Below are 25,632 nucleotides of genomic sequence, written 5' to 3' on the forward strand. Positions count from 1 at the left end.
TATCCAGGTGCTAACGTTTTTTCAAATACTTTGAATTCGGTCATATACCATTTTCACATGCTGTTTTTCACTTACTGTATAATATGGAAGTTTATGGAATATTGAGATATTGAGAACAGGATGACCAATTATGGCTATGTCGGTGGAATTAGGTTTAATGTAAAGAGGAGGTCTAATGCTATTTCATACATTCTTACTTATTTACACTGGTAAAGTTTTGGAACGAAGTATTTCTAGTTCAAGTCACAGCTTGCCAACGACTGCTATGCAAAATTTTGCATGCTTGTGACTCTTTAGCTCCACCCACAGCACACCTCCGGGAGCTTTTCAGAGAAATAAAGGATGCAGCACCGAGGTAGTGTTTACACTGGCACAAAAAAAATAAAATAAAAATTTGCCCACATCTGACACAAATCTGAATTTGTTGTACACTTGGAAACACATAAATCCGCACAAGATCAGATTTTTTTAGCATCTGATCTGGGCCACTTCCAAATATCTGACCGGCTAATTTTATTGAGGCTTTATATTAGGTAATTGCACAACACCTGCCACGTCATTTTAGAAATATAATAGCTTTACCACTAAAACCTACATATTTCTCACCATGAGGTGATAACGTTGCAGTTTTTGTATTTTAACCAACATGTTTCATTGTGGGCTACTTACTCGGCCACTCAACGTGAGTTACATAAATAATTTTAATAGCACGGCCATTCAGAACCCAAGGGTCTATCAGGTAAAGCCATTACTGAAAATCATTTTGGGTGAGAATTAATTTAAACATAGATATCGGATACCAATTGTGTCTAGATCCAACAGCAGGATTTACCAAGGTTTACAAGGTTTGTGGCTTTTAAGTGTTTATTAGATAACCTATTCAAAGACTTGTTCAAATGACAAATGCTTATTTGCTGTATGCAAACAGTATAACAGAGAGTCTTATAGCATTTGCCTGTCTTTCTGCTATTAATAGAAAGGTAAATTCTGTAATACTATTTCATATAGCCTACCGTGTACTTTGATTGTTTAACAGTTTTTAAACAAAGATTATACAATAAGGGATGTGAAGAATAGATGCTACTGTGTGTCCGACACAGGCATTCTAGAAACGCTAGATACTGTAGGTAGCTCTCTAGATTTTGAAACACAGCTATAATGATGTACAATAACCTTCCAATATTCTTCACGTGTACAACACGCTAAAAAAAGGCTTTGAGACTGCCTACATCATCAATGGATTTGGCCATCATATTCCAGAAACAGGGTGAAATCTTCCTTGACAGGAAATTTTATGGAAATGCTGACTTCTGCTCCGTCGCTCGGTTCAGCACAAATGAAGTCTTTACACTTTGACTGTAAGTTCCCTTTAAGCTGAGGGTGAATGCATAGGCAAATTAAGCTGAGCATGTATTTCTCTGAAGTGTGACTAACCGTGTGTCAATCAGAGCGAGGCAGGCAGCCTGTGTGCTATCAGAGGAGCTCCAGCGGCAGAGCTCTTCACTGCGCCCACAGCCACCCACCGCCGGCCACACAGGACCGAGAGGAGAGCGACGATGCCGAAGCTCACAGAAACACAAAAGCCCCTTTTCATCCCCCTTTCTCCTCTTCCTTTTATAAAAGTGTCGCTTTATCTGTTAGCAGTACGCTGAATAGGCGAGAGAGCTGCGCTGGCAACACAATCCAAGAGGAGGAGGGGATGAAGGGAGGGCCGAGTGGAAAATGTCTCCATCAGTTCTTAATCTTTCTGGTCTCCTCCAACAAAGCTGTCACCTTTGAGGAGATCTCTGTTGAATTATTCAAACCGGAGGTGTGTCGGTGCGGCGACAGCCCCCAGCCCGCGGGACGTTGCCGCTCACCGCTCTGTTCACCTTCTCTCCGATGCGGAGACCCAGAGGCTTGAATCAACACAACCGGATGAGTTGTTTTCTAATCCACACAAAGGTAGCCTTTAATTGAAAACACGTCTCTGGTGATTTTACCTCAATATTGACTGTAAACTACTTGCTTTCCCACTTCACTCTCTCACTCTCTCTCTCTCTCTCTCTCTCTCTCTCAACGTCTCTATTGATATCCGAGCACGAGCACTCCATTAGCTTAAAGTGTGAAACGCAGACTCAAATGTGACTAATTGTTTTAAGAGGGTCCTGAGACAAAAGGGTCAATGAGACCTTGAAGTGAGATGAAGACAAATCTGTCCACCTGCAGACAACAACAACACCGGAAAAAAACAAAAAGGTCGCACTGTGTTTGTGTGTGTGTGGATTTACGGAAACAGCGTTCGAGTTTTTTAATCAGATTATTCTGAATCATTGCATTGTCAGCATACAAACCAAATTAGAACTTTTAATTCCAATGCAAAGTATTCCTCGCAGGCGTTTTTCCAGGGGACCCTTTCAGCTAATAGCATCAGTGTTCTTTTTATTTATTCACAGGCTGTTTGTAATGATAGTAAACACAGAGATAAAAGCTAATGAAATACTTCCTCGCTAATGCATTCAGCCGTCCTCCGGTGAAGCTCTCTGACAGGTCCATGACTGAAGTTGTGACAAACACGCAGTCATTCTGCAGGTTTGTGTTATGTAAATGGAGACAAAGAGCCGGGCTCTAAATCTGAGTGATTGTTGGTAAAAGCAGCTGCTGGGTCTTATGATGCTTTTAGCGCCGCTGTAATCCATCGCAGCTCATTGGAGGACGGAGAGGCCTGGTTGTACTTCACACTATGCTAGACAGATAAGTGTGGACATGGCCGGTGGACAGGTGATTTATTGAAATATGATATGAGATGACTGTCTTTCAGTTGACATTCCAATAGGGAGGAGTGCTAGAAAATGGCGCTCGTGTGTATCTGTTTGTTCATATTTTGGAGACAAATTTTATATTGTAAAATATTGTAAATAATTTTTTTATTATTATTATTGTGAAAATTTAGAAGGCTTTCTGCTCTGTTAGGGTTATCGTGTGGGTTGCGATTAGTTTATGGCATTTATAATTATCTATTATACATAAAAACTGCATAAGTCTGTAGAATGTTCTCATTCAGATGTATGTACAGTTTATTTTAAAACAGGTCGTGGCTTATCTATTAGATAAAACTCCTTGTTTTCTAATGTTATTGGGTGAATCTAACAAAGAAATTTCTTTGTATGAAATTATACTGTATTGCAATAAATATGAATAAATAAATATATAATTTATAATAATTAAAATAATATTATTAAGTCATGACAGATTGGTATCGTGTACAAGACGATATTAATGTACTTGGTCTCGCCAAGGCATATGTACTCCGAAGAGCCATATGAACCTCATGCAGTACTTTTCCACTGTGTGGTACGACTTGTGGACTTGACACTTGAACCGTACCAAACCGCACTGTGCCGTACCATGCAGGGGTAAAGTGCCATAAGTGTGCCTGTGTTACCATGCCGACAGGCTAAAACTAGTGGTCTATGGCTATGTGCATCTGGGCTGCCTTGCCGACTGACTTAAAGGAATAGTTCACCCAAAAGCCATCCTAGCCAATCCTAGGTGTATATGACCTTCTTCTTTCTTACGAACACTGTCTGACTTTTTTAAAAATCTATCCTGGCTCTTCCAGACTTGATAGATAGCAACTGTCGTATGTGCTTTCTGACTCCATTTCATTTTCTGAAACTACACAGCACATCTAGAGTACGTCACACAAGCACATTTCTCTGAACTATACTACCCATAATTCATTTCATTCAAGACTACATCACGATAGATCACACCGATGTAGTGTAGTATAGTGAGCCCCAGTTAAAATGCCAACTGTGACTTGTTCATATCTGTTACTACAAAAGCAATTATATGCTCTATACGCGTTGCTTCAGCCGTATAAAAACGAATGCTAAATGCTGCTGCTAATATGCATAATATTTTGCTGATGCATACAATGCAAACTGCTAACATGACACATAGTTTAAACTTGTTTATGGCGCTGTAAAACTGCTACAGCAAACACTACTCATAAATTTGAATGTTGAGCGGAGGGCTCATTGGTTACCGATACAGCAGAGAACCAATCAGCTCCACCATGTGACGATGTCATTGGGTCAGATTGAGTTAGAACTGATCAGACTACAGCGCCATCTAGAGTTTCATGCCAGAATTATGTAATAATTCATATAATAAATTGCAAATATATAATGTTGCGTTATTGTAATATTGTATTGACATTTAAATCTCGGTAAACAGCGTCCTTTGGGCCGCGAGGAAAAAAAGCTTCTTACACATGCGCAAAACATATGTGCTACTTGTTGAGTGTCAACGAAGTCCGCTTTCAGCGCCACTTGTTCATCGGCTTGGTGTGTAACGGGCTTAAAACATTTTCTTCGCAAAAACTCATTGCATTAATTGATTTATTGAATTGGGGACATGCTTTGTTAACATGGAAAAAAAGTTTAGGAAAAAAATTGTAATATTATTTTTTGTTGTTTTTTTTTTTTATTTCAAAAGGCGTTTAATTTTTTACTTTTCAAATTGAAGTACGACCTTTCTCAATATTTTTTTGTTAATTTACTTTTCTTTTCAGATTTACGTTTTTTTTTTCCTTGTTTAAGTCTGTAGATAGTAATTTAATGTATTTAATTATATGAAATTATTATTCAGTTATATAGCATAGCATTGTATTAATGATTTTGTAGGAACAAATATATAATAATATATAATACATACTGTTACCATTACTGTTAAAATGACTCAGTTTGTGATATGAAACCACATAGCCCTACCTGCTTTGTTACGGAGTATATTCATAAAAATACAAAATAAACAAAACACATTGGTGCACATTGTAATTCTTCATTATTTTGCCTTGCAAACTTTAAGTGAAGTCACTGATTCACAGGGTTTTGTAACGCAAATTTTCTCGATCTTATCAAAATTCTAAATATTTTATATCCGAGGACCCACATCACGTTAAAGCCCTTCCCACTCAAAGCATAAATACGTCACAGCAGTCACAGTCACCATGACAATAACCGTCCCTCTCTCTGAGTCTTCATCGCCTACTCGTTTTCTGATCTCCCTCCATCTCTGTGTTATGAGCAGGCGATGTTTGTGTGCCCGTGTTTGTGTGTGTGTGTGTGTTTGAGGGAGTGAATAGAGCTCAATGGCTTTGAGTGGACAGTCTGTCAGGTCACCTGTAGACAGTGATGGTGGGAGAGGGCTTCGGGCTGAGCCAGAGGGGATTTCTGAAGAAGCCCGAGTGCCCTGATTCACTCTGAATCATTGAAAGCCCTCACCATCCACCACAGAGACCTGTTCTGTCTCTTTCTACAAAATGGCTAAAAGCATTTCACAGAAACACAAACGCAGACCAATGAAAACTACAAGTTAGTCTGTGGTCTCTTTAGGTGCTGTTTGTTCAGAGCCATAACCATATGGTCATATTCAAAATCAATTAATTTAATTAATTTATCTATCTATCTATCTATCTATCTATCTATATTATATCATGCCATTCAATGTATTTCGTACCTAACTTAAGTTAGATTTTCTTTATCATTTTTACATGTACTTTATTACATTTTTCTACAGTGTGTTTTGCTATGATGGATGCCTGAAAGGATTCCAGTCACATATCTGAGAATATAAATGATAATTATATGATAAAACAGAGGTATAAAGTTTCAATAATATCTGTCAGATGGGTTTTGATTTGGTCCAAGGAGCATATCAAAAGAATTTGAAGGGAAAATAAAAGGTTGATTTAATTTTAAATTATGTAAATCAAAGGGATCTCTGGAAGCACAGAAATATTTAAACAGAAAATGAGGGGTTACGTCTTGGAACACATCCATTTTAACAGTACTGTGCACCGATCCCGGTTACAGAGAAGCTGATACATGAGTATTGCTTAATATGGAAACATTTCAAACACAAACCGAGCATTTGAGCTGCGTACTCCTCCTTTAATGCAGCAGAGAATGTGACAGTTTGTGTCAGAATGGTTTCCCCCTACATAGGGCGCATGTATTTGGTATGATAAACCTCTTCATTAGCCGGTCACATGTTACGCCCGAGGGCAGAAGCGTTATTTTTGTTCATTTGTCATCTTGAGCGCACAGCCGAGTGAACAGGGGTTGTCAGTGAATGCACAAGACGGCATGCATACGTGCACATACGCACACACATATACACATAGCAAGCAGCTTACTAGGACTCTGCTCATTGACCTGATAAATGCCTAAGAAAATGCCGCAAAATAAACACACCAAGACACATTTACTTTTGTATTTACACATAAAATGGACTCCCGTAGTATGTGTATTTGTATGCGCTCCAACACATGCACGCAAAAATAGACTAATGGTATTTGACTCTCTCTCTCTCTCTCTCTCTCTCTCTGTTCTTCATGGCTGCAGGAACATTTCGAGGTGTCTGTAAGAAGATCGACCACTTTCCGGAGGATGCAGATTATGAGCAAGATGCAGCAGAGTATTTACTACGTAAGTCTGTCAGAACAACGTACATCAGGGGCGTTTTCTCTCAGGAGGCAGGGCACCTCTTCAAAATAAATTGGATGAGAAAATAATCGAATATAGAAAAGGCAAAACAAATATTTCAAAATATGAGCTGAAATATTGTGCAAATCACTCGTTTTTATGAAATAGCACTGTCATCTGCAGTGATACCAGTAGATAAGGGGGAGGCAGTGTCTCTTTTGGCTTCTTTTGGTTCTCATTGATTTCCTATAGGAAGGCATAATTGTAAGGGCCACTAAGGGGGTCACTATTATTGGCTGGTGATATTGTCAAGGGCAAAAATACCCACCAGGTGCGGCCCACAAGTTGCATTGAGGGTCCATATTGCGGAAACTGTCTTATTACAAACAACAGACTCAAGCAACAACCCCCTATCAAAAATGCCATTCTTTCCGCAAAAATATTAAGCAGCACATCAAGTTTCCATCATTGATAATAATCAGAAATGTTTCTTGAGCAGAATGGTTTCTGAAGGATCATGTGACACTGAATATAATTCGAAGAAAATTCAGCATTGCATCAGAAAAGTAAATTACATTTTTATAAATATTTAAGTAGAAAATGTTATTTTAAACTGTAATAATATTTCACAGTACATTTTTTCTGTGTTATCAAATAAATGGGGGTTCTTTTACACATTTGGAAAGATTGCAGACCCTTAAAGGGATAGTTGCAAATATGTAAATTCTGTCATTGATTTCTCACCCACATCTTGTTCTAAACCCAAAACTCCAAAATGGGGTCAGGGGGATGCGGAGGAGGCACATTTTTGAATAAAGTTATTATTTTTGTTTTCTTTGCATACAGAAAGTATTCTTGTAGCTTCGTAAAATAACGGTTGAAGCCCTGATTTCACATGGACTATTTTAACAATGTTCTTGCTATGTTTCTGGACGTTGATCGTAGTAATTGGATTTCTGTCTATTTGAGGGTCAGAGAGCTCTGAAAATGCATCAAAAATATCTTAATTTGTTTTCCCAAAGATGATCAGAAGTTGTGGGGTTTAGTACAACTTGAGGGTGAGTAATTAATGATAGAATTTTTGGGTGAACTGTCCCCTTAACTTTTGAGCGGCTGTGCAAGCGTAGAGTAATGTTATAATATTGGATAAAACTCTGTTCTCATAAGAACCTCAGATGAAAGATGAATTTATACTGGACTAAAAACTCAAACCCAGAGAGAGGACTCTGTGCAAGTCCAGCACTATCACAGTCACAGCTACGGTCTCCCCCACACATCTCAAACGTCTTAAAATCACCCAGACTGATGATATGCATAGAGAAGGGTCATATTGGTCAGATGGATTTTTCTCGTTTAGCCCTGCTGGGTTTCTTCAGTTTCTGCAATGACCTCCACACTTTTTACCATCTTATAGATTAGGTGCAGCGTGTCTTGAAATTGCTTGGTGACTGAAGCTGAACAAAGTAGATGCACGCATTCAAGCATGTCATGGTTTATGCTTAGTGATAAATCATGCTTACCCACAAGCCTTTACACTGTCATGGCCGTTTGGTTGTACTATTTAAGTGACATCTTTTTTAACCGGCTCCCCTGTGTAAATTCGTATACATAATCTTAGAATATGTTTGTTCTTTCGTTTGAGTTTTCGCTTGTGTATCAGTTATTTACAATGAGGTGCCCAGCAGATTCCGGTGATTATGAACCAATCGCACTTTAAAGTGATACTTCACTAAAAAAATTAACATCGTGTTATTATTTACTCAACCTCGTGTTGTTTCAAACCTGAAAGCTGTTATTTGTCATGTGGAAAGCAAAAGTAGAACATTTTTAGGAAAGGTTATGCATGAATGAACATCACTGAGAAAACCATTATAATGATGCGGTATCAAACTGGACTAGTCTTATTTGTTTTAATTTCATGGTTTCTATTCATCCCCCGCCACTCACCCGCCCACGTTCATTTATTTTATTTTCCCTCCGTTCATTTAAAAATGTGAGTGAATAATGCAAAAATGAAGTAAGTAGCAGTGGTTTCTCAGTGATGTCCATTTATCAAAAAGCAGCCAAATCAATCAAGTGTAATTTAAATGAATATGCATGGAGAGGGAGTGCTCACAATACTGCTAATGACCCATAAATACACCCTGGACATCAGTAATTAGACCTTTTACAGTAATAGGCATTTAGGGGTACAATTATACACTATAATATTATTTGCATGATAATTATTTAATAATAATATTTTTTGAGTTATATACACTTTTGTCAAATGTATAAGTCAAATTATATACTAGGAGTTATGCGTTTAATGGGGTTGGAAATTTTATTTCTGATATGTAAACTGCGTAATGGGTAGATGCCCAGTGTTAGTGTAGAATGTAGCGATGTTTATCTTGTAAAGATTATTTTTTACTTTTCCTTTATGTTTTAAGGTATAAAAGAGTGTAATGATTATAAAACATGCGGGACAGTGACATAGTTTTATTCTTCAATTGTTAATTGGATATTAAGATGTAGGCTTTCACTTAAAAAATGAGTGCAAGCCTGCAGCTGATGGTGGATGGGTGGGGTTTTACGGATATGTACAGGTATTACACTTTATGACGACAACTGATCCCAAAATGAAAATTCTGTCATTGATTACTTACCCTCATGTCGTACCTGTAAGACATTTGTTCATTCAGAACACACATTAAGATATTTTTGATTAAATCCAAGATCATTCTGTCCCTACACAGACAGCAAGGAAACAACCATGTTCAAGGCCCGGAAAAGCAGTAGGGACTACATTCTCGTGAATGGCAGCAGAGACTGACTGGAAGACAGAAAAGAAATTCAATAAAGCCATTATTTTTGTAGCTTCATAAAATTAAGGTTGAACTTCTGATGTCTTCTGGACTATTTTAACAATGTTCTGTGCCTTGACTGTGTCAGTTGTGTTGCTGTCTATGAAGGTTAAAAGTGAGAGTAAGCTCTTGGATTTCATCAAAAGTATCTTGTTCTGAAGATGAACAAAGGACTTAGAGGTTTTAAACGACGGTAATTAATGGGAGAATTTTTAATTTTAGGTGAACTATCCCTTTAACCTTTGAACCAATCCCACTTTAGTTAAAGTGAACCAAAAAGAGAACAATCTGTAAGTAACGTCAATGTTTTTGGTGTTCAAAGATGATGCAATGGAATCTTGCATTTAGAAAACAGATAGGAATTTTTATTTTTACAGTGTCTTTGCATTGTTGTTGTATGGAAAGATGTAGAGATTGAAAGTAAAAAAAAAAAGTGACTTTATGTTGGTGAAAAATACAAGAATATGGGTTTGGAATGACAGAATGTCATTTTTTTAATTTTTGGATGAAACATCCATTGAACAAAGAGTCCAAGAGCAGCCTTCCTCACTTTAGCTTTATGAAGAGACTGATGTGAGGTGAGATCTTACTGCATGTAAACAACAAACCACAACAAGCGGGGTTTCTGCCAATAACTATTTACACTAGACATCTCAGACTGAAGTTTCACAGGGGGAGAGTCTAACATGATCGGTGTCGGCATGTCGACTGTTTGTGCAATCGAGAAGCCACCGATACAGACATCCTACCCGATCTTTAGGGGCAAGAAAGTCCGTTTGCTGCCCTGTTCATAATGCTGTTGGCATGTCATTCAGAACAATGCAATGAAATACATTTACGAGCACTACAAATATACATTTCTGAGCAAAAAAAGAGAGCTGATTTTGAAGGGTAATGCAGTTGAAAAGCTTTTCCCTTCTCTGTTTTTTCTCTGCCTTTGATTCTCTCGATCTTTATCTGTCTCTCTCATGGCGTACTTTAGTTGCCCTTGAGATGGCTGTTTCTCCCTGTGAGCATTGTTCTAATTTCTCTGTTATTCGTTTGAAGCAGAGGGCCGTGTCCTCTGGCCTAACATGCTCTGCATGCAAGTTCAGACGAGCATTTCACATTCTGTCCTGCACATCGTTGTGTACAAAATGCCCACCGCACAGACTTCAGGGGATTCGAGAGGCTGATAACCTCGACTTGTTAACCAGTGAGGCCCGTCCGTCCAGATTTCAAATTGAAAAGTCTCAGCCGAACACGAGTAAATGTTTCAGTCGTCCCACTGAGGTCTTACCCCTACTTAGATCTTACCTGTCAGCGAGACGATGGACCCATCAAGGACGCAGATGTCATCCTTTTTGTTGCATGCTAATGCTCTGTACAATCCTCCTCAATAAATATCTCCCGTTTCCAGCTGTAATTAAGCACGGCTCGGCCACTGATCCATTTTTCAAGGATGGCAGGAAAATTGGATGATGGAGGAGTATTTTGTCTTCCCCTGGGCATGAATATATTAATGAGGTGTGCCATGGGAGACTGCTGATCCACTGAGGAGAGAGAGAAATGAAGGAGAGGGAAGGAGAGAAAGACAATGAAGCCATAGTGCAGTTTACTTTACAAAGAACTTACCAACTGATCGTCAATGAATGTGTCGACCTGCACATCTCCGTAATATTCAAAGTCATCAGAGATGGTTCATAAACAGTCTAAGCTAGGTTTTTCAGAATAGGCCATTTTTAATTAAAATTTCAACTTGAATGACAAAAAAGGAATTAATGAATTGCAATTCAAAGATATTCAACATAGGCACACGGTACGGTTTTAGTAGTTTTGTCACTCATGTCTTATTCTGACATTTAGGGCCATTAGGGCTTGCCACAGCAGACCATCTGCATATTTATTACCTTTCCTATTCATTTTGACTTGTTATAAATATTTACTCAATGATATGTCCAGAAAAAAACACCACAAAATGTCTGCCACAATAATTTCAGTTAGGCAAGAAGTAAATATGTTTTTGTATAAATTGTGTCATTCTTGCAAATGAACTGTACCTGCTCCATAATTAATGAAATATAATGAATCTTTATTAAATATATACATTTTTAGTCAGCAATTCATATTGAAAAATCTAATATTTTTAACATCTTACAGTTTTTTTCAATTGCTAACAAGCATTTACCAATACTTAAAATACTTTTTCTAAACTCTTAACACAGCAACACACTAACATCACCCAATTAGCCAAATTGTTAATTTTCTGGCCAAAACCATGTTTTGTTAAATAAATACAAACTCTCCATTTCAAAATGCTGAGTACCTTTTTCTACATATACTAACTCTATCAAAACACAGCAAACCTGATTCAAAATTGAATCATTCAATCAAAACATTAGCACTAGTTTTCAATCCAACAGAAACATATAGTCAATCATAACACATAGACTGACAAAATGCTAACAATTAATTACAAAAATCTGCATTACTTCGTGTTTTGGTTTGACCTGGGTAGAACATACAATATGACATCCATTTAATGCATTTAATCCATTGCATGTGTGTGTGTACCTGGTATTTATCATCTTATGGGGACAAAATGTCCCCACAAAGATAGTAATACCAGTAAATTCTTACCTTGTGGGGACACTTTATTTGGTCCTCATGAGAAAACAAGATTAGAAATTTGAGAGTCCCCACAAAAAAATGGAAACCAGTGTTTGTGTATGTGTGGATTACTGTAGGGCAGTATGTGTACAGCATAGTTGAGGACTCATCAGTAATTGATGAAATGTAAAAGAAAAGTGACAGAATTGCTGAAGTAAATTAGCAAAATGAAATTGCTGTCAGTGATCCAAAAAAAAAAAAAAATACAGGCCTTTGGCCTTTAGTTAAAAAAAAAAAAAAAAAACAGACAAAAAACAAAAAAAAACAGAAATAAAGTTCTAATCTATACGATCTTCAGCAACTGGCCACATGTTCTCATCGACATCACATCTTATATTTTCTCTTGCTATGCATCTGGGATAGAAACGTTTAGCATGCCTTATCCACCCTTGGCAGTCTTCAGCTGAGATATCTCGGCAGCCAGCCTCCATGGCATCCAGGAGGGACATCTGATCATGTGGTCTATGATCATAGACTTTCCACCTCCAGGCAGAAAAAAATTCCTCAATAGGATTGAGGAAAGGAGAGTACGGAGGAAGAAAAAGAGAAATCATTCTCAGATGGGCTGCAAACCAATTTGTGATTGCATGTGAATGGTGGAACGCTACATTGTCCCATACAATCACAAATGTCCTCATGTTTCCTCCTACTTGTTCCCTTTCTGCTGCTGGTACCAGTTGTTGGTGGAGGTCCTCTAAAAACAAAAGAAGGCGCTCTGTGTTGAAGGGACCAATCTGGCTTTTCTGCAGGACCAAACCAGCACTTGAGATTGCAGCACACATTGTGATATTTGCTCCTCTTTGACCCGGAACATCAGCAGTGGCCCTTTTTCCAATCAGATTTCTTCCTCGTCTACGAGTTCTTGCCAGGTTAAATCCTGCCTCATCTACATAAATGAATTTATGTGGTGTCTGATTAGCCTCCAACTCCATAACTCTCTGAAAGAAATCAAACACATGATGTTTAAATGTTTTTCACTTTGTGGGTATGTTTACTTTGAGTAGTAATTGATAGTAGTGGAAAAAAACTAGAATAGCGTAAAAGAATTGGATGTACTGTATAGGCACCTGGACATATTGGTGTCGGAGTTCCTTGACCCGCTCACTGTTTCTTTCAAAGGGCACTTTGTACAGCTGTTTCATTCGAATTCTGTGTTTGTTCAGAGTTCGAGTGATGGTAGCCAGGCTGATGCTTTCCACATTCTGGAATACCAGGTTGTCCTGTACAATTCTGGATTGAATTTCTCTGAGTTTTATTGCATTGTCAGCAATAACCCACCCTACAATGGCATGCTCTTGGCGGCCAACAGTTATTGTGATACATTACAACTGCAATTATGGCCCTCACGAAATTCATTGCTTACCTGTTGGTTTGTTGAAAAATTCGGATAATGGATGCCACAGTTGACCGTCTAAGATTGGGCTGGACTCTTTCACCTGCCTCTCTCAATGACAGACCATGGTTTATCACATGGTCAATAATAGTGGCTCTTATTTCATCTGTAACAACAGCTCTTACTCTACCCCTACCTCTTCTACCTTGTCCCGGTCCAGCTTCTCCTCTCCCTCATCTACCTTGTCCTCTCCCTCGTCCAACTCTTCCTCGTCCCGACATCTTCTTTCTTTTTCAGTTTTTCTGTTGTTTTGAACAAAAACCAGTCCAGAAAGTGTAAAAATCCATGTAATCCATTACTTGGAATTAATCAATAAGATTGGAATCAGCTATCTCTTAATTATCAGTAATTAAAATAATTATTATCAGCTCTTTTAAGCTGCTGTTGTTGCAGAAGTAGAGGCTTTACAATATAGTTAGAGTTTGGAACATTAGCTCTTTATTTTTGACATGCTGTGTTTAAGCATTTGTAAAAATGATAAGAAAGATCCATGATTTTGCTATGGGGTAAACTTGTGTAAAAAGAAAATGTAAGCATTTTAAAAATGTGTTAATTGACTGAATATTGTGTGAAAACAACATGAATTGTGTTAATGGTATGGTTACAACAAACGGATGTTGTGCTAATTGTGTTTAGAGTTTTGAAAATGTGACTAGAAATTGGACAAAAGGATGTTAGCAATAGAAAAAAACTGTAAATTCAAAGGAACTACTTTTAAAGGCATCTAAATTCAGTTCTTAGCCATTTTGCAACATTTTGCGTAACTGTGTAACAGTTCTTTCTTCAAGACTGGACAAAAAAAGTGTATGTAAATGTGATGTTATTGCATGATTGTGTAGTGATCTGCATTGTTTTTATAAACAGCTTGTTCACTATCAGTGTTTTGTTATAATATAAATAAACATTACTGTCAGACGCACTGGGGGTAAAGGATAATGTAAAGGCAAAATTTCAGAAAAAGGCGAAACTAAACATTCCCTGGTTATTTCATCTGTAGACATGATTGCACCTCTTGTCCCAAAATATTTATTTCTTAGAGGAGAGGCGTTCAGAAGGGCAAATGCTGCAGCGCTGCGGTATGCATAGCAATAGCGTACTGATAAGGGCAGTCATCTAGGCTATTGACATTGATCCTGACACTCTCAGACGCCCCTCCTTTAGCTTTTATCCTATTTCTGAAGAGGCTGATCAAGCTTGATCTGAGGCAGAGTGAAGGAGCGAGGAGTTCAGCTAGTCTGGGAAGCCTCGTGTGTGCTGCGTTTTCTGATCCAGAACTGTCCACAAATAATTGGAAGGCTCTACCAAGCAGTTTGGACAGATGCTGTCTGTTGTAGTGCTCAAATCTGTGAAGACTTAACTAAACAAAGTGCTTCAAGGAAACATTCGTTCTGCAGTGCATCATCAGAAGACTCGCTATAGGGATGAAGTTTCAATGCTTGGCTTATTAGACCAAATACCTCTAACAAGACAGAGTGATTTACACCAGAAATCAAACATTTATGTGTACCATAAAAGTCACTGAATCAGTAAGCCTAAAAGGCATAGTTCACCAAACATCTACTCACAAACAGGCCATTTTTTCAGTCTAGGTTGTTTGTGGTTTTGACAGAGCAACTGCATATATAAATATTGAATACATACAAGTAAATAGACAATCACATTTATAGATGTATATTTAAGAATAAGGTATGAGAGGACATCATATTACAAATATTTTTACACAGTGGAGGGGGCTTTGTTAATCAAACGCTTGGGCTCACTAAGAATTAAATTGACCAAAAGTGACAATGAATATGTAAAAAAAAAATCCTGAAAAAGTCTCAAGAAATATAGAATTTTTTTTTTCAGCAATGATAATAACAGGAAAGTTGAGTAGCAAATCAGAATATAAAGAGTGATTTCTGAAGAATCATGTGAATCATGAACATTTGAATGGTATACATGTATAATAAAAATACTAAAGAGAAAATTTCATTCTGACATTCGTATGTGAGATATAAAATATATTTCCTGACATTTTAAACATACAGTAAATTTATATTGCATTAAAAATACCTCATTACCTAGATATTTTTACTAGGTAGAATAAATTTTTCAGTCTAATTTATTTTTGCTAGTCTCTAGAATTTTTTACCTAAATAAGATAAGCTAATTAAGATGTTACCACTTACCGAGATTCACCCTATATAAGTATTTTTATTTTTTTTGGTGTAAGGATAATATTTGGCCTGTATATGTGCTGTGCGGTGATAAACAGTAGCTGGTGGAAAGGTCATCATAGATACAGTATATTGTTTATTTTAGTACAGTTTACCTCCAAATAGCACCCAGTGTTCTGTTCTGTTTCGATTTAAGCATAAATGGACATTTGAATATGATCCGTCTTTCACTCAAAAATATTTTCTGACTTTTTATAAAAACGACTTTCCCTCTGTACTATTTCCAGTGACACTAATGTGGTTGGCTTTGCTTGTATCTCCCTCAGGAGCTGTGAGAGCGTCCAGCATCTTCCCAATCATGAGCGTTGGGCTTCTGTTCATGGGAGGTTTGTGTGTGGCTGCCAGTGAGTTTTACAGGAGCAGACACAATGTCATCCTCAGTGCTGGAATCTTCTTTGTCTCTGCTGGTAAGAGATTAAACCCACTGCATCAGTGCAAGCGCACCGCTCAGCCTGTTTATATTTTTAGCTTTAGCATACTTTCCTAGCCGCAGTCAGTTGTCCGAACCGGGGTTTCCCCACAAGATGGGGAGGAGTGCTCCATGTTGAGTTCAGCTTGTCGAGAATGGATTGGTTCACAGACAGGTTAGGACGTCGTCCTCCCCGTAGACTCCGCAGATCCGTGTTGACTTCGCAGATTAACTCTGATTATTGACAAAGGAAATGGATGGGCCGGCTCGAGCAGTGTAAACAAACAGCAGGCCAGCATATTGACCCACTGCTGTAGTTCTGGCCTGGGAAAAGGGTGACAGACGGGGTTTCCTCAAACAGAACTGCATGTTGGTCAAATATTTAGAGAAGACCCCATTAGGACCTCATGATCACACAAATGAGCCCAACTCCCTCCGTTACAATTGAATTATGATGAATCAGTCGTCACGATTGCAGTGAACGTGCTGCCAGAGCGCCGCTTTGTACACAACAATGCGCCTGGAACGGCCTCGTCCTGTTGGTTATGATCTAAATATTCGACGGCAAACTGCTAATTATTTACCCTTCACTATGATGGCGATGATAAAAAGCTAATTAAAATGTTTCAATTGTTCTTTTTTTCTGCGTTCCGCATGGCTGATAAGCGATGCATTCTTGTGTAATGATACGGAATGATGAGCCACAGCTGCGTGCTGAGCCATAACTTTCTCTCTCTTCTCTCTTGCCCTATCCTCTGCTGTTAGGCCTAAGTAACATCATTGGCATAATCGTGTACATATCGGCCAATTCGGGCGACCCCGGCCAGAGCGACTCAAAGAAGAGCTACTCGTACGGCTGGTCCTTCTACTTCGGCGCGCTCTCCTTCATAATGGCCGAGATGGTGGGCGTGCTCGCCGTGCACATGTTCATCGAGAAACACCGGAAGCTGCGCGCCAAGTCCCGCACCGAGCTGATCAAGAAGTCGGCCTTCAGTCGCATCCCCAGCTACCGCTACCGATTCCGCCGGCGCTCCAGTTGCCGCTCCAGCGAGCCTGCCTCGCGTGACGCTTCGCCCATGGGCAAGAGCGGCTACACGGGCCCCGCTGCGGCAGACATCTCCATGTACACCCTGTCCAGGGATCCCTCCAAGGCGGCAATGGGTGCCCTGCTCAACTCCGAGAGGGAGTTTTTGCAGGCTCACAACTCCAACGCCAAGGACTTCAAAGATGCGGCCAACAGGAGGACCACTCCAGTCTGAGAGAGTTTAAGCACAGAGGAAGTGCCACAGCCAAGACGTTACAACCACAGACTTGAGCTGGACCCCAGCAGGAGGAAGAATTCACTCGAGGCCTGCAGGGCTATAACCCTCTTTCTATAACATTATATATAAATATAGATGGTAATTGTTAGATCATTGGTGCTTCCTTTTAATCCTCATTTTTCAGTCACTGTTTCTGTCGTTTCACCTGACTCACTCGTCCCTCCCCCTAAGGGCTACTCGAGTAGAATGCTAGTCCTCTCCTCAATGTCATTTGTTCAGCGACTGGAGTTCCTGAAGAGGTAGCCCAGCGAAACTGTGAAGCCCTCTGAGGGGGAGGATTGTAACGCTTCTGACAGACGAACCGAAAGGCTGTCCCGATACTCGCCTTATGCACAGCTCAGTAGCCCATAGCTGGTGAGTGCTGCCTCACACTCACAAGATTGTATACATTGTTGGTTTCTCTCCCGGGTCGGAAAATTGAGCCCACAACTACTAGTGCCACTGTCTCATGCTGATCACCCCACCCCCCCCCACCCCCACACATCCCACGCTGCCCACAAGCTACTTGGCTGGGCTCTGCATGCCATCCACACAGTTCTGTTATTTATTTATATATATTTTTTTATGTTTACCCCCATTATTTCCATTACGAAAACCCCTGCATAAACTTTTATAACAGGGTAAAAATGCTTGTTATTAAATATGATCTTTTAGCCCACCAAAGTTTTTTGGTATTACATTGTTTTCATTGATTTAAAATCTTCTGTGATTTACAATGAGGTTTACTGGAGGCCCTTGTGCTTATTAATATGGATATTGTGGTCATTATTATACCGTTTTTTTTGTTTTTCATCTGTTAGCGAAAGAAAAGCAGTTGGCTGCCAAATGTAGATTTCTTAATTGTCTATAGTTAAAATATTTTTGGATAAAATATTGTTCATACATTTACCAAAAGCTGTGCATCAAGAGTTTATAAAAATCAGAATGCTATGAAATCAAAAGGAACTGCCCTGAGTACTTGGAGCGTTAACATATCATGAATCGGTAAGCCTCTAAATGGGCTGATGGGATTTTCAGGTTCACGTCTATACACAATGACATAACAACAACAAACGCTATGCTTATAAACATGCATACAACACTTCTTTGAAAATATTTACTGCTCATTCTATCTACATTAATGCTACATCAATGCTATACTGAACTTAACTACAAAATATAAATGTATACTGTAATTTAGTTGCTTAGTTAATGTTATTAATATCATACTGATGAATATAAACTCCAAGGGCTTTTGGTTTTCAAACAACAAGCATACAAGGGCTTTAAAGAAGTTCAGCCAACAGAGAAAACAACAGATCTGCCCTTAAAAATAGTTACGTTGAAAAAAAAGAGAGAAATTCTTTACCTGACAATATTCATGTATGCAAAACACATCCAGATGTAATGATATAATGTATACAGTAAGTTTTTCCTTCGCATCTGTCACAACTATTAATCCCCTCGTCAGATAGGTAGAAATGGAAGTAGATCCTGAAACATCTATAATAATGTAGTTTTTTCAAAAATTCACCTCATTTCAGAGCACCCAAGCGCTGACGTGCATGTACTTTAGCCTCCAGATTCATGCAAGCCAGTCATTCATCTCCAGTTTTATTTCATTCAGCTTACCGAAGTCATACTAGCGATCTGCCGCCTCACTGGGAATATTACTGTAAATGTTGCCTTTTGTTTGGATCCACTTTATGTTGTGAAATTGTGCTGTTCGGGGTCCAAAACTAAGTGTTTCATATTTGAAGAAGTCCACCGGAGTGCATTGGGCACAGTTGAACAGTTTAACCCTTCAAGTCTCTCTCAGAGCACCTAGTGCCTGTCTACTTCTGCCTACTCCGAGCACCCGGCGCCGGGTCTCTCACTTTCGCTCGCTTGCTCCTTCATCTCCATCACAGCCTCGCATCAGCTCCTCTTACCAGGACTGTTATTGCTCAGCCAATCACATCCATAGAGTCTTAGGCCCTGTCACTCACCACTTAGGCCTGCAACATTGTGTATGTGACCTCTCAATGAAAACAGCAGTCTCAGCTTGAAACATGCTGTAGAAAAAAAGCACACCTTTTAAATACAGTAGTTTACATCAATAAAGATAATAGTCGGAGAGATATTTAAAGATTTAGAAAAATAAAGTCCGTTTTAAGAATGCCAACAATGCACTCTTTGTCTTCTTCACAAAATGTGCGCAAACTGACCTTCAAATTTTAAATGATGAGGAAACGAGAGCATTGATGTATCATAACTACATTGTTTTTGTTCAGAATCAGGGATGGAAGAATATTAAAGTCAACAAGAAATCAAAATTGACCCAATTTACTTTTTTAATACGCAGTCTTAAAGGGGCACATTATTCCAAAGAAATTAATAAAATCATTGACTTTCCTAAATAAGTAAATATTACTATTTCACAGCAATTGCTATTTTAAATGGCAAAGGATATTTTGGTAAAATATTTACATTTTTATAATAATTTAGGTTAAATACCTTAAAGAAATTCTGTTGAGCTTAATTAATCTTAATTAGCAGTGAGGTTTCTAGTTCACTTTGAATTGAATTGAAAAATGATTTGCGGTTCAAGTTAAGTTCAAGTTAAAGATTGCCTCTTAAAAAAAACAATTTGTAAGAGTCATTTCAGTCAATTGACAAGCAACAGACCTAATGTTCCGATCTTTCTTGGATCTGATATGAACGTTTAGTGTCATGACATTACAATTAAGTCGAAAATATTACATTTTGATATAAATATTAAATTTCTGTGCATACCCCCTCTCAGAGGGAGAAATGCAGCAAACACATTCTGATGTTATTACCGTCAATGTTATTTTTTTTGTTACACTATTTTAGTCTCAATCTGAAATCTTGAGGAATCATTTCATGTTGACTTTAACACTGAAGACAAATCTCCTCATGTGTTTGCAAAACAATGGCATCCTGCGTCATGATGTTTACCTCTTATCTATCTACCTTGACTGAGAGGTCATGTATGCCAGCTAAAATTGCCTTGTCTTCGTACATCAGCAGATAAATCCTCCAGAGCGAAAACTGGAAAAGCGTCTAAAAACATTTTCTTACAAAAAAAAGCCATTCATCATCAGAAACTGCGGTAAAAAGCTTCAAGAGTCGCCGGGAAACATTTAAGTGAGTCGCATGCACACGAGGCACAGGTAAGACATTCATCTAGCTCAAGTGCTTCTGACAAGAGGAATGAATGAGAGCTATCTGGGCAGTTCATCAAGCCCTCCTAGAAGGGCAGGGAATTTAGTATGCCAGAGAGAGCACAGCTTACCAGCAGCTTGTGCTATAAAATCAATAGGAGCCCTGTCTGTGGCGTATGAGCTCCAGGCTGCACCTCTTCATCTTCAATAGGGCAGCGCCGCTTGATTTAGGCCAGTTTGAATGAGAGCTGAGCCGTCAGACTGAAGGTTTGGAGTCAGAGGAGCACATTGGACCTCCAGACAGGTGGATGGCTGCACATCTGTGGAGAAAATCATCCCACGGCGTCGAGGAAAAGCACAGAAGATCTCAGGTGTGCGCCTGGCTGAATACAAATATGCAGGTGGGCTTTTTTGTCACTGACATTACCTGAGGCGAGTCTCTCAAGAGGTTGTTTTGCTGGATAGGGAGGAATGAGGGTCTGCGGCCCTGAGGTTGGTCCTTCGCAGGGGTGAGCGAGGGCATCCACGCAGGCGGTATTGAGTGAGTGTCTTTTTGAGATCAGGGAGATCTGAGTCATAGACACAAAACAGGACAGGTTGATCGTGCGAAGATTACCAACAAAAGCATTGCTATTCCTCATGGGCGCCCACCAGCTCACTCCCACCTAGCAGTGGCCAGATAACTATCACACAAAGGTCATGTTTTTCAGGCAGTGCTTCCCCTTTCCCCCCACCCTTCACCTGTTTGCCCCTTTTGAGCCCTTTAACCTGACACCATCTACATTCTTATGCAACCCTCAACCTCAATTGAAAAATGCACCTGTGGCGATATCTCTGCAAAATGATATCAGACTTGTACATTCCCTTAATTAGCTATTTTTAATGGTTTATCGTTGTTTTATTATAAGTGTTTGTTTTCTGGTTGATTGATTCGCTACCATTTGTATAAGAACAGATCTAATACAAATACCAACTTTGTTTTTTTTTTTGGTTAGAAAAAAGTGCAATGTCCAGTGAGTGGTGCTATGGTGAACGTGAATTTGGTGACGTTTCATTACAGTGTAATGTACCTAATAATCCTAGCCTAAACGCAACCGTTTATTTTTAAAAACAATAATGCCATTCATTGTTTGCACTGCATCAAAGTGAAGAGCTGTAGCTTATAGTAAATAGGCTATAGTTTTTTGTTTTATAATAGATACTATTAACTATACTGAACTGGTAAACTGTAATTTAATACTCGTAGTATACTTTTGTTATTATTGTATAATATACCCTATAGTTGTAGAAAACTTTGTACAGTATTGGGTAAAGTAATTTGTTTCAATTTCTATAGTTGTTATTTTTCCACAGCAGCTATAGAATTGCCACAACAAATTAGTTGAAGTACTTTACAATAGAATGGTTTAAAAACACTACAGCATTTACTATAAATTACATTGCATTTTTTTTGTGGGAGTATGCAAGGAGACACGGCTGCCACTGATATTCATTTCAGCTGTTAACTGCAGTAAATTTTATGTAAAGGTTTTAAGGCTTGTAAAACTGTAGGTAGAGGCACATTTTTCGCAAGGAGCCTAGGTTGAGGACTGAAGAAAAGAAAAGGTGTGGAAACTTTGAGAAACACCATAATTTCATGTTGTCTGAAAAAGCAACTGTTTTGCTCCCTGAGCATGCCTGTTAAGCAGCAGCAAGACTGATGGATGAAAATTAAAACAAGAGGATTTATGAAAACCTCATTTCTGCGCTGAAAAGGATGAAGGGAATTTTGGATGTGTGCTTTCTAAACAGGCTTTGATGATTCACTGGGTGAGTTATCTACAGGAGCAAGTGCAGGCTGCAGATTGGCTCCTCTCAGCCTGAGTCTGGAGATAGTCAGCCATCCTCACCATAACAATGTTTTAATCTCTGCCTGTCAATTCCATTTCCTCCATCTTAACTCTCACTAACTCTACAGGCGAGGTTTCTGCTCCAGTCTGACGTTGTCTATAAGTGAACTGTTACAGGCGGACTACAGATAACAGTACATAGCTGCTATAGAAGAGTTATGAAGTTTCAAATCATAAAAATGTAGCGATAATCTCATCAAGCACTTATCTAAATGTGTAACCTATATAAATACAAGTAGCTACCCTGGCATAATTATATATACAGTATTATAATTAATATTCTATATTACAATTGAAATTCTAATTTTCATTCTGTACAGAATATTAATAATGTTAAAAATCACATTCATAAATGATCAGTGATCAGTGATTATCTAACACAAACGCACACTTCAAAATATTAAGCAATAGCTAGATTGTTAAAAAAAATCTGGTTGTCAGTCTTTGTGGAATATGTTTATGTGACAAACTATGACAGCTTCAAACATCAACAAAAAAAGTGTCATATGTCAAAGTGAGGATAGTTCTGAGTGTTTGCCAATACTACTTGGTTGACATGTATCTAATGCAATGAAACAGTAAGTGTCCACATACTTCCACACCCATGCACACTATAACGCATCTCCCACAGAAGTTCCAATACGTCCCACTTAAGCAATCGTAACATTTAGGGTGTCAGCCCATAATTCATCTATATTTGAAATCTTTATTATACAACAAATTAGAGCACCTTTTATCACAGACCAGAGACAATGCAGGCCTCATCCTGCAAGATTCTAATCTGAGCTGCTGTGTCAACATTTTTAAAATAACCTCTTCTAGCGATAAAATGTGCCTTATCTCTCCACCCTGCCCAAAAATATTAACGTGCAGCGATTGAGCACCGGCCCGGACTCAAATCCTCCCAGACTATTTCACACAGGCCCAGACAGGAGCGTGAGGATCAGATTTAGCGTGACCTTCCCAATCACATCTTCAACTTCCTCCTGTAAGACAGGCCAGGGCCCACAGACGGAGGCCAGTGAACTCCTTCATTGTGACAGCAGTCAATCTATGAATAAAAGCCGCCCTGTGTGATGCTGTCTTAACAGGAAATGGGGAAACGGCTTAGGAATGATTTTTTTTTTTTTTTGTGGTGGGAAACCCATTATGTCAGATTGATCTCATCATGGCCGTTGGCTAAAGCTTTGACTCTTTGTTGACTTAACCGTGACTCTTCATTTCACCCGATTTTCGCGTTCGGTGGGTGTGCTGAACATCCTTCTCTCTCGTCTCCTTTTTGTTGAGTAACACTGCAGTTCCACGTTTTATTTTCTCACTTCTAGACTTTTATTTATTTATTCATTTTCTTCAGCGACAGCAATGCGGGGAACAGCTGAACACGACTTCATTTAAATAGGCTTCCTCTAGTACGAAGGCAACATTCAGAGCAGCTATTCATAACTACCAGAATAATTTTATTCACACTCGGCTTGAATTGCTACGGAGAGAGATAAGGGGCTGAGGAAATGGCAGAGTCAATTGGTGTAAACAGATAATGACTGAGCCACTGGCTCGAGAGCCGCTTACCGTGTAGACGTAGGAGCGATGTAGCGCGTGCACTGACAGCACACTTACAGGGATAATAAAAAAATAACAGACGAGATGCGGCACTCAGATTAATCACCCACATGTTGCCAACAACTGAGTCGTCAAATTTATCGCGCAAAGAGACAAGAACTCACTCGTGTTTGAAGCCTAATGGCGAAGTGTGTGCTTTCGCAAACACTCAGCAAAGAACAAAGACACGCGTGTACTACACACAATCACGCGGCATTCAAGGAAAACAAAGCTAATTGCTGAGAGCTGGGCGAAGCATTGAGAAAAGCGTTTACATATTTATAAATGGTGACGTAGGAACAAAACACCAAATTACAGAAGCTCTCACTGGGTGGTCAATTTGAAATGCATGATTCTCCTTGTGAATGACTAATTTGCCCAATTAGTTTAGGCCTAATTCCATTCTTTCTCACTAGTGCACACTATAACGTTTAGATCTAATTATTTACACCGTTTTGTGGGCACGCTAATTGTACGATCAGATCTCAATTTCTTAATTGTCTCATTAGAAATGTAAAACGTTTGAAGCGTTTGTGTAGGACAGCAATCTTTTTGATTTTTTTTTTTTTCTAGTTTTGGGCCCATTGAAAGTACTCAGAAACAACTCGATGTAGCCTAGATTTTTTTCTCTCAGTACAGTTTTCTATGAAAACGTTCACTCTGTGGTTTCTAGCACACGCTCGATGGTTAGCAGCAGTTAATTTAGAGTGTAAGTGTTTAATCAGGGTGAAATTGTTCTTCCTCGTAATGGTCCCTGCTAGAGATAAAAGTGATTGAGCGTAAAGACCTCCTTAAGCATGTGTTCATGGTTAAAGGCAGGATAAAAAAGATGGGAGTGACTTACCAATAGGAACAAACTGAACTAATTTTGTTAGTGTAGTTCATCTGCTGTATTTTGTGTGGCAGGTATAAAGCACTAAAAGCACTCCCATATGAAAGGGCAAAGACCCGAGTTTTATTTTCAAAAAGGTCATTTTACTTTCCTATTTGAATCTACTTATCTTTCACCTAGGTCCATTAGTGTACATCAGGGGTCTTCTGCCTTTTTCAGACCAAAGATCCCTTGGTGCATACCGTATGAAATTATACATTTTATAAAACTGAGTTGTATTTTAATAGTGTGACTGTACAGCCTCCTTTCCCCAGACAAGTCCTATGCGGGAATTTCCAAATTGCTTAAAATATCTGGGTTTTGGCCTTGTTTTCCAACTGACGTGCTCTCTACAGTCCTTATGCATAAAAATGTATGTGTATTTGTATTGCGTTGACCGTTCTTTGTAGATCCCACCATCTAGTTTGTCACGTCAATTACGTACAATGGCTGCATGTAGCTGAGAACTACTTTTTAGGCACCTTCAGCAAGCATGAAAACAATAACCTTTTAAAATCAAAACCCAGACATTTATGGCAACTTAGAAATAAAAAATAATAATAATAAAAAGTGTGGTCACACTGTAGATATATCTACAACATATATAGCCCAGACTTAAAATGCAACATTATGTAAACAATATGTAATTATGTATGCATTGCTAAAGCTCAACTAAGTGTCTTAAAGCTGTAGAATTAAAAATTCACTGCAGTTTCCAAAAGAAATGAACAATAGAGCCAGTAAAAATCTGACCTCTTTTATTCTTTTTCACACAAATTTACAGAGTTTTTATTAATAAAGCGTATTTTTCACATA

At 38.7% G+C, this 25,632-nt stretch overlaps 2 protein-coding genes across 2 annotated transcripts in view; one reads left to right on the forward strand and one right to left on the reverse strand.

Annotated features, from left to right (window-relative positions):
* cacng3b (calcium channel, voltage-dependent, gamma subunit 3b) overlaps positions 1-19,454 on the forward strand; it is a 34,203-nt gene extending 14,749 nt beyond the window's left edge. The window contains exons 2-4 of the mRNA XM_043235988.1: positions 6,393-6,476; positions 15,847-15,987; positions 16,755-19,454. Coding sequence (XP_043091923.1) covers positions 6,393-6,476; positions 15,847-15,987; positions 16,755-17,248 — 719 coding nt within the window. The 3' untranslated portion in view covers positions 17,249-19,454. The remainder of the gene's footprint in view (positions 1-6,392; positions 6,477-15,846; positions 15,988-16,754) is intronic.
* On the reverse strand, positions 11,464-14,053 carry LOC122342172. The gene is made up of 2 exons (XM_043235989.1): positions 13,036-14,053; positions 11,464-12,906 (listed from the first exon to the last, which is right to left on the reverse strand). The coding sequence occupies exons 1-2, from the start codon at positions 13,108-13,110 to the stop codon at positions 12,247-12,249; spliced, it is 735 nt and encodes a 244-aa protein (XP_043091924.1). The 5' UTR covers positions 13,111-14,053; the 3' UTR covers positions 11,464-12,246.
* Positions 19,455-25,632: the final 6,178 nt, after the last annotated feature.

Source organism: Puntigrus tetrazona, chromosome 3 (assembly GCF_018831695.1).
Source record: "Puntigrus tetrazona isolate hp1 chromosome 3, ASM1883169v1, whole genome shotgun sequence".
Classification (NCBI taxonomy): domain Eukaryota; kingdom Metazoa; phylum Chordata; class Actinopteri; order Cypriniformes; family Cyprinidae; genus Puntigrus; species Puntigrus tetrazona.

Excerpts from the sequence above, each read along its gene's own strand:
- LOC122342172 (XM_043235989.1), bottom strand. The coding sequence starts at position 13,110 with ATGAAACAGCTGTACAAAGTGCCCTTTGAAAGAAACAGTGAGCGGGTC. Across the intron at positions 12,907-13,035 it reads TCCGACACCAATATGTCCAG|AGAGTTATGGAGTTGGAGGC; the intron begins GTGCCTATACAG and ends GATTTCTTTCAG.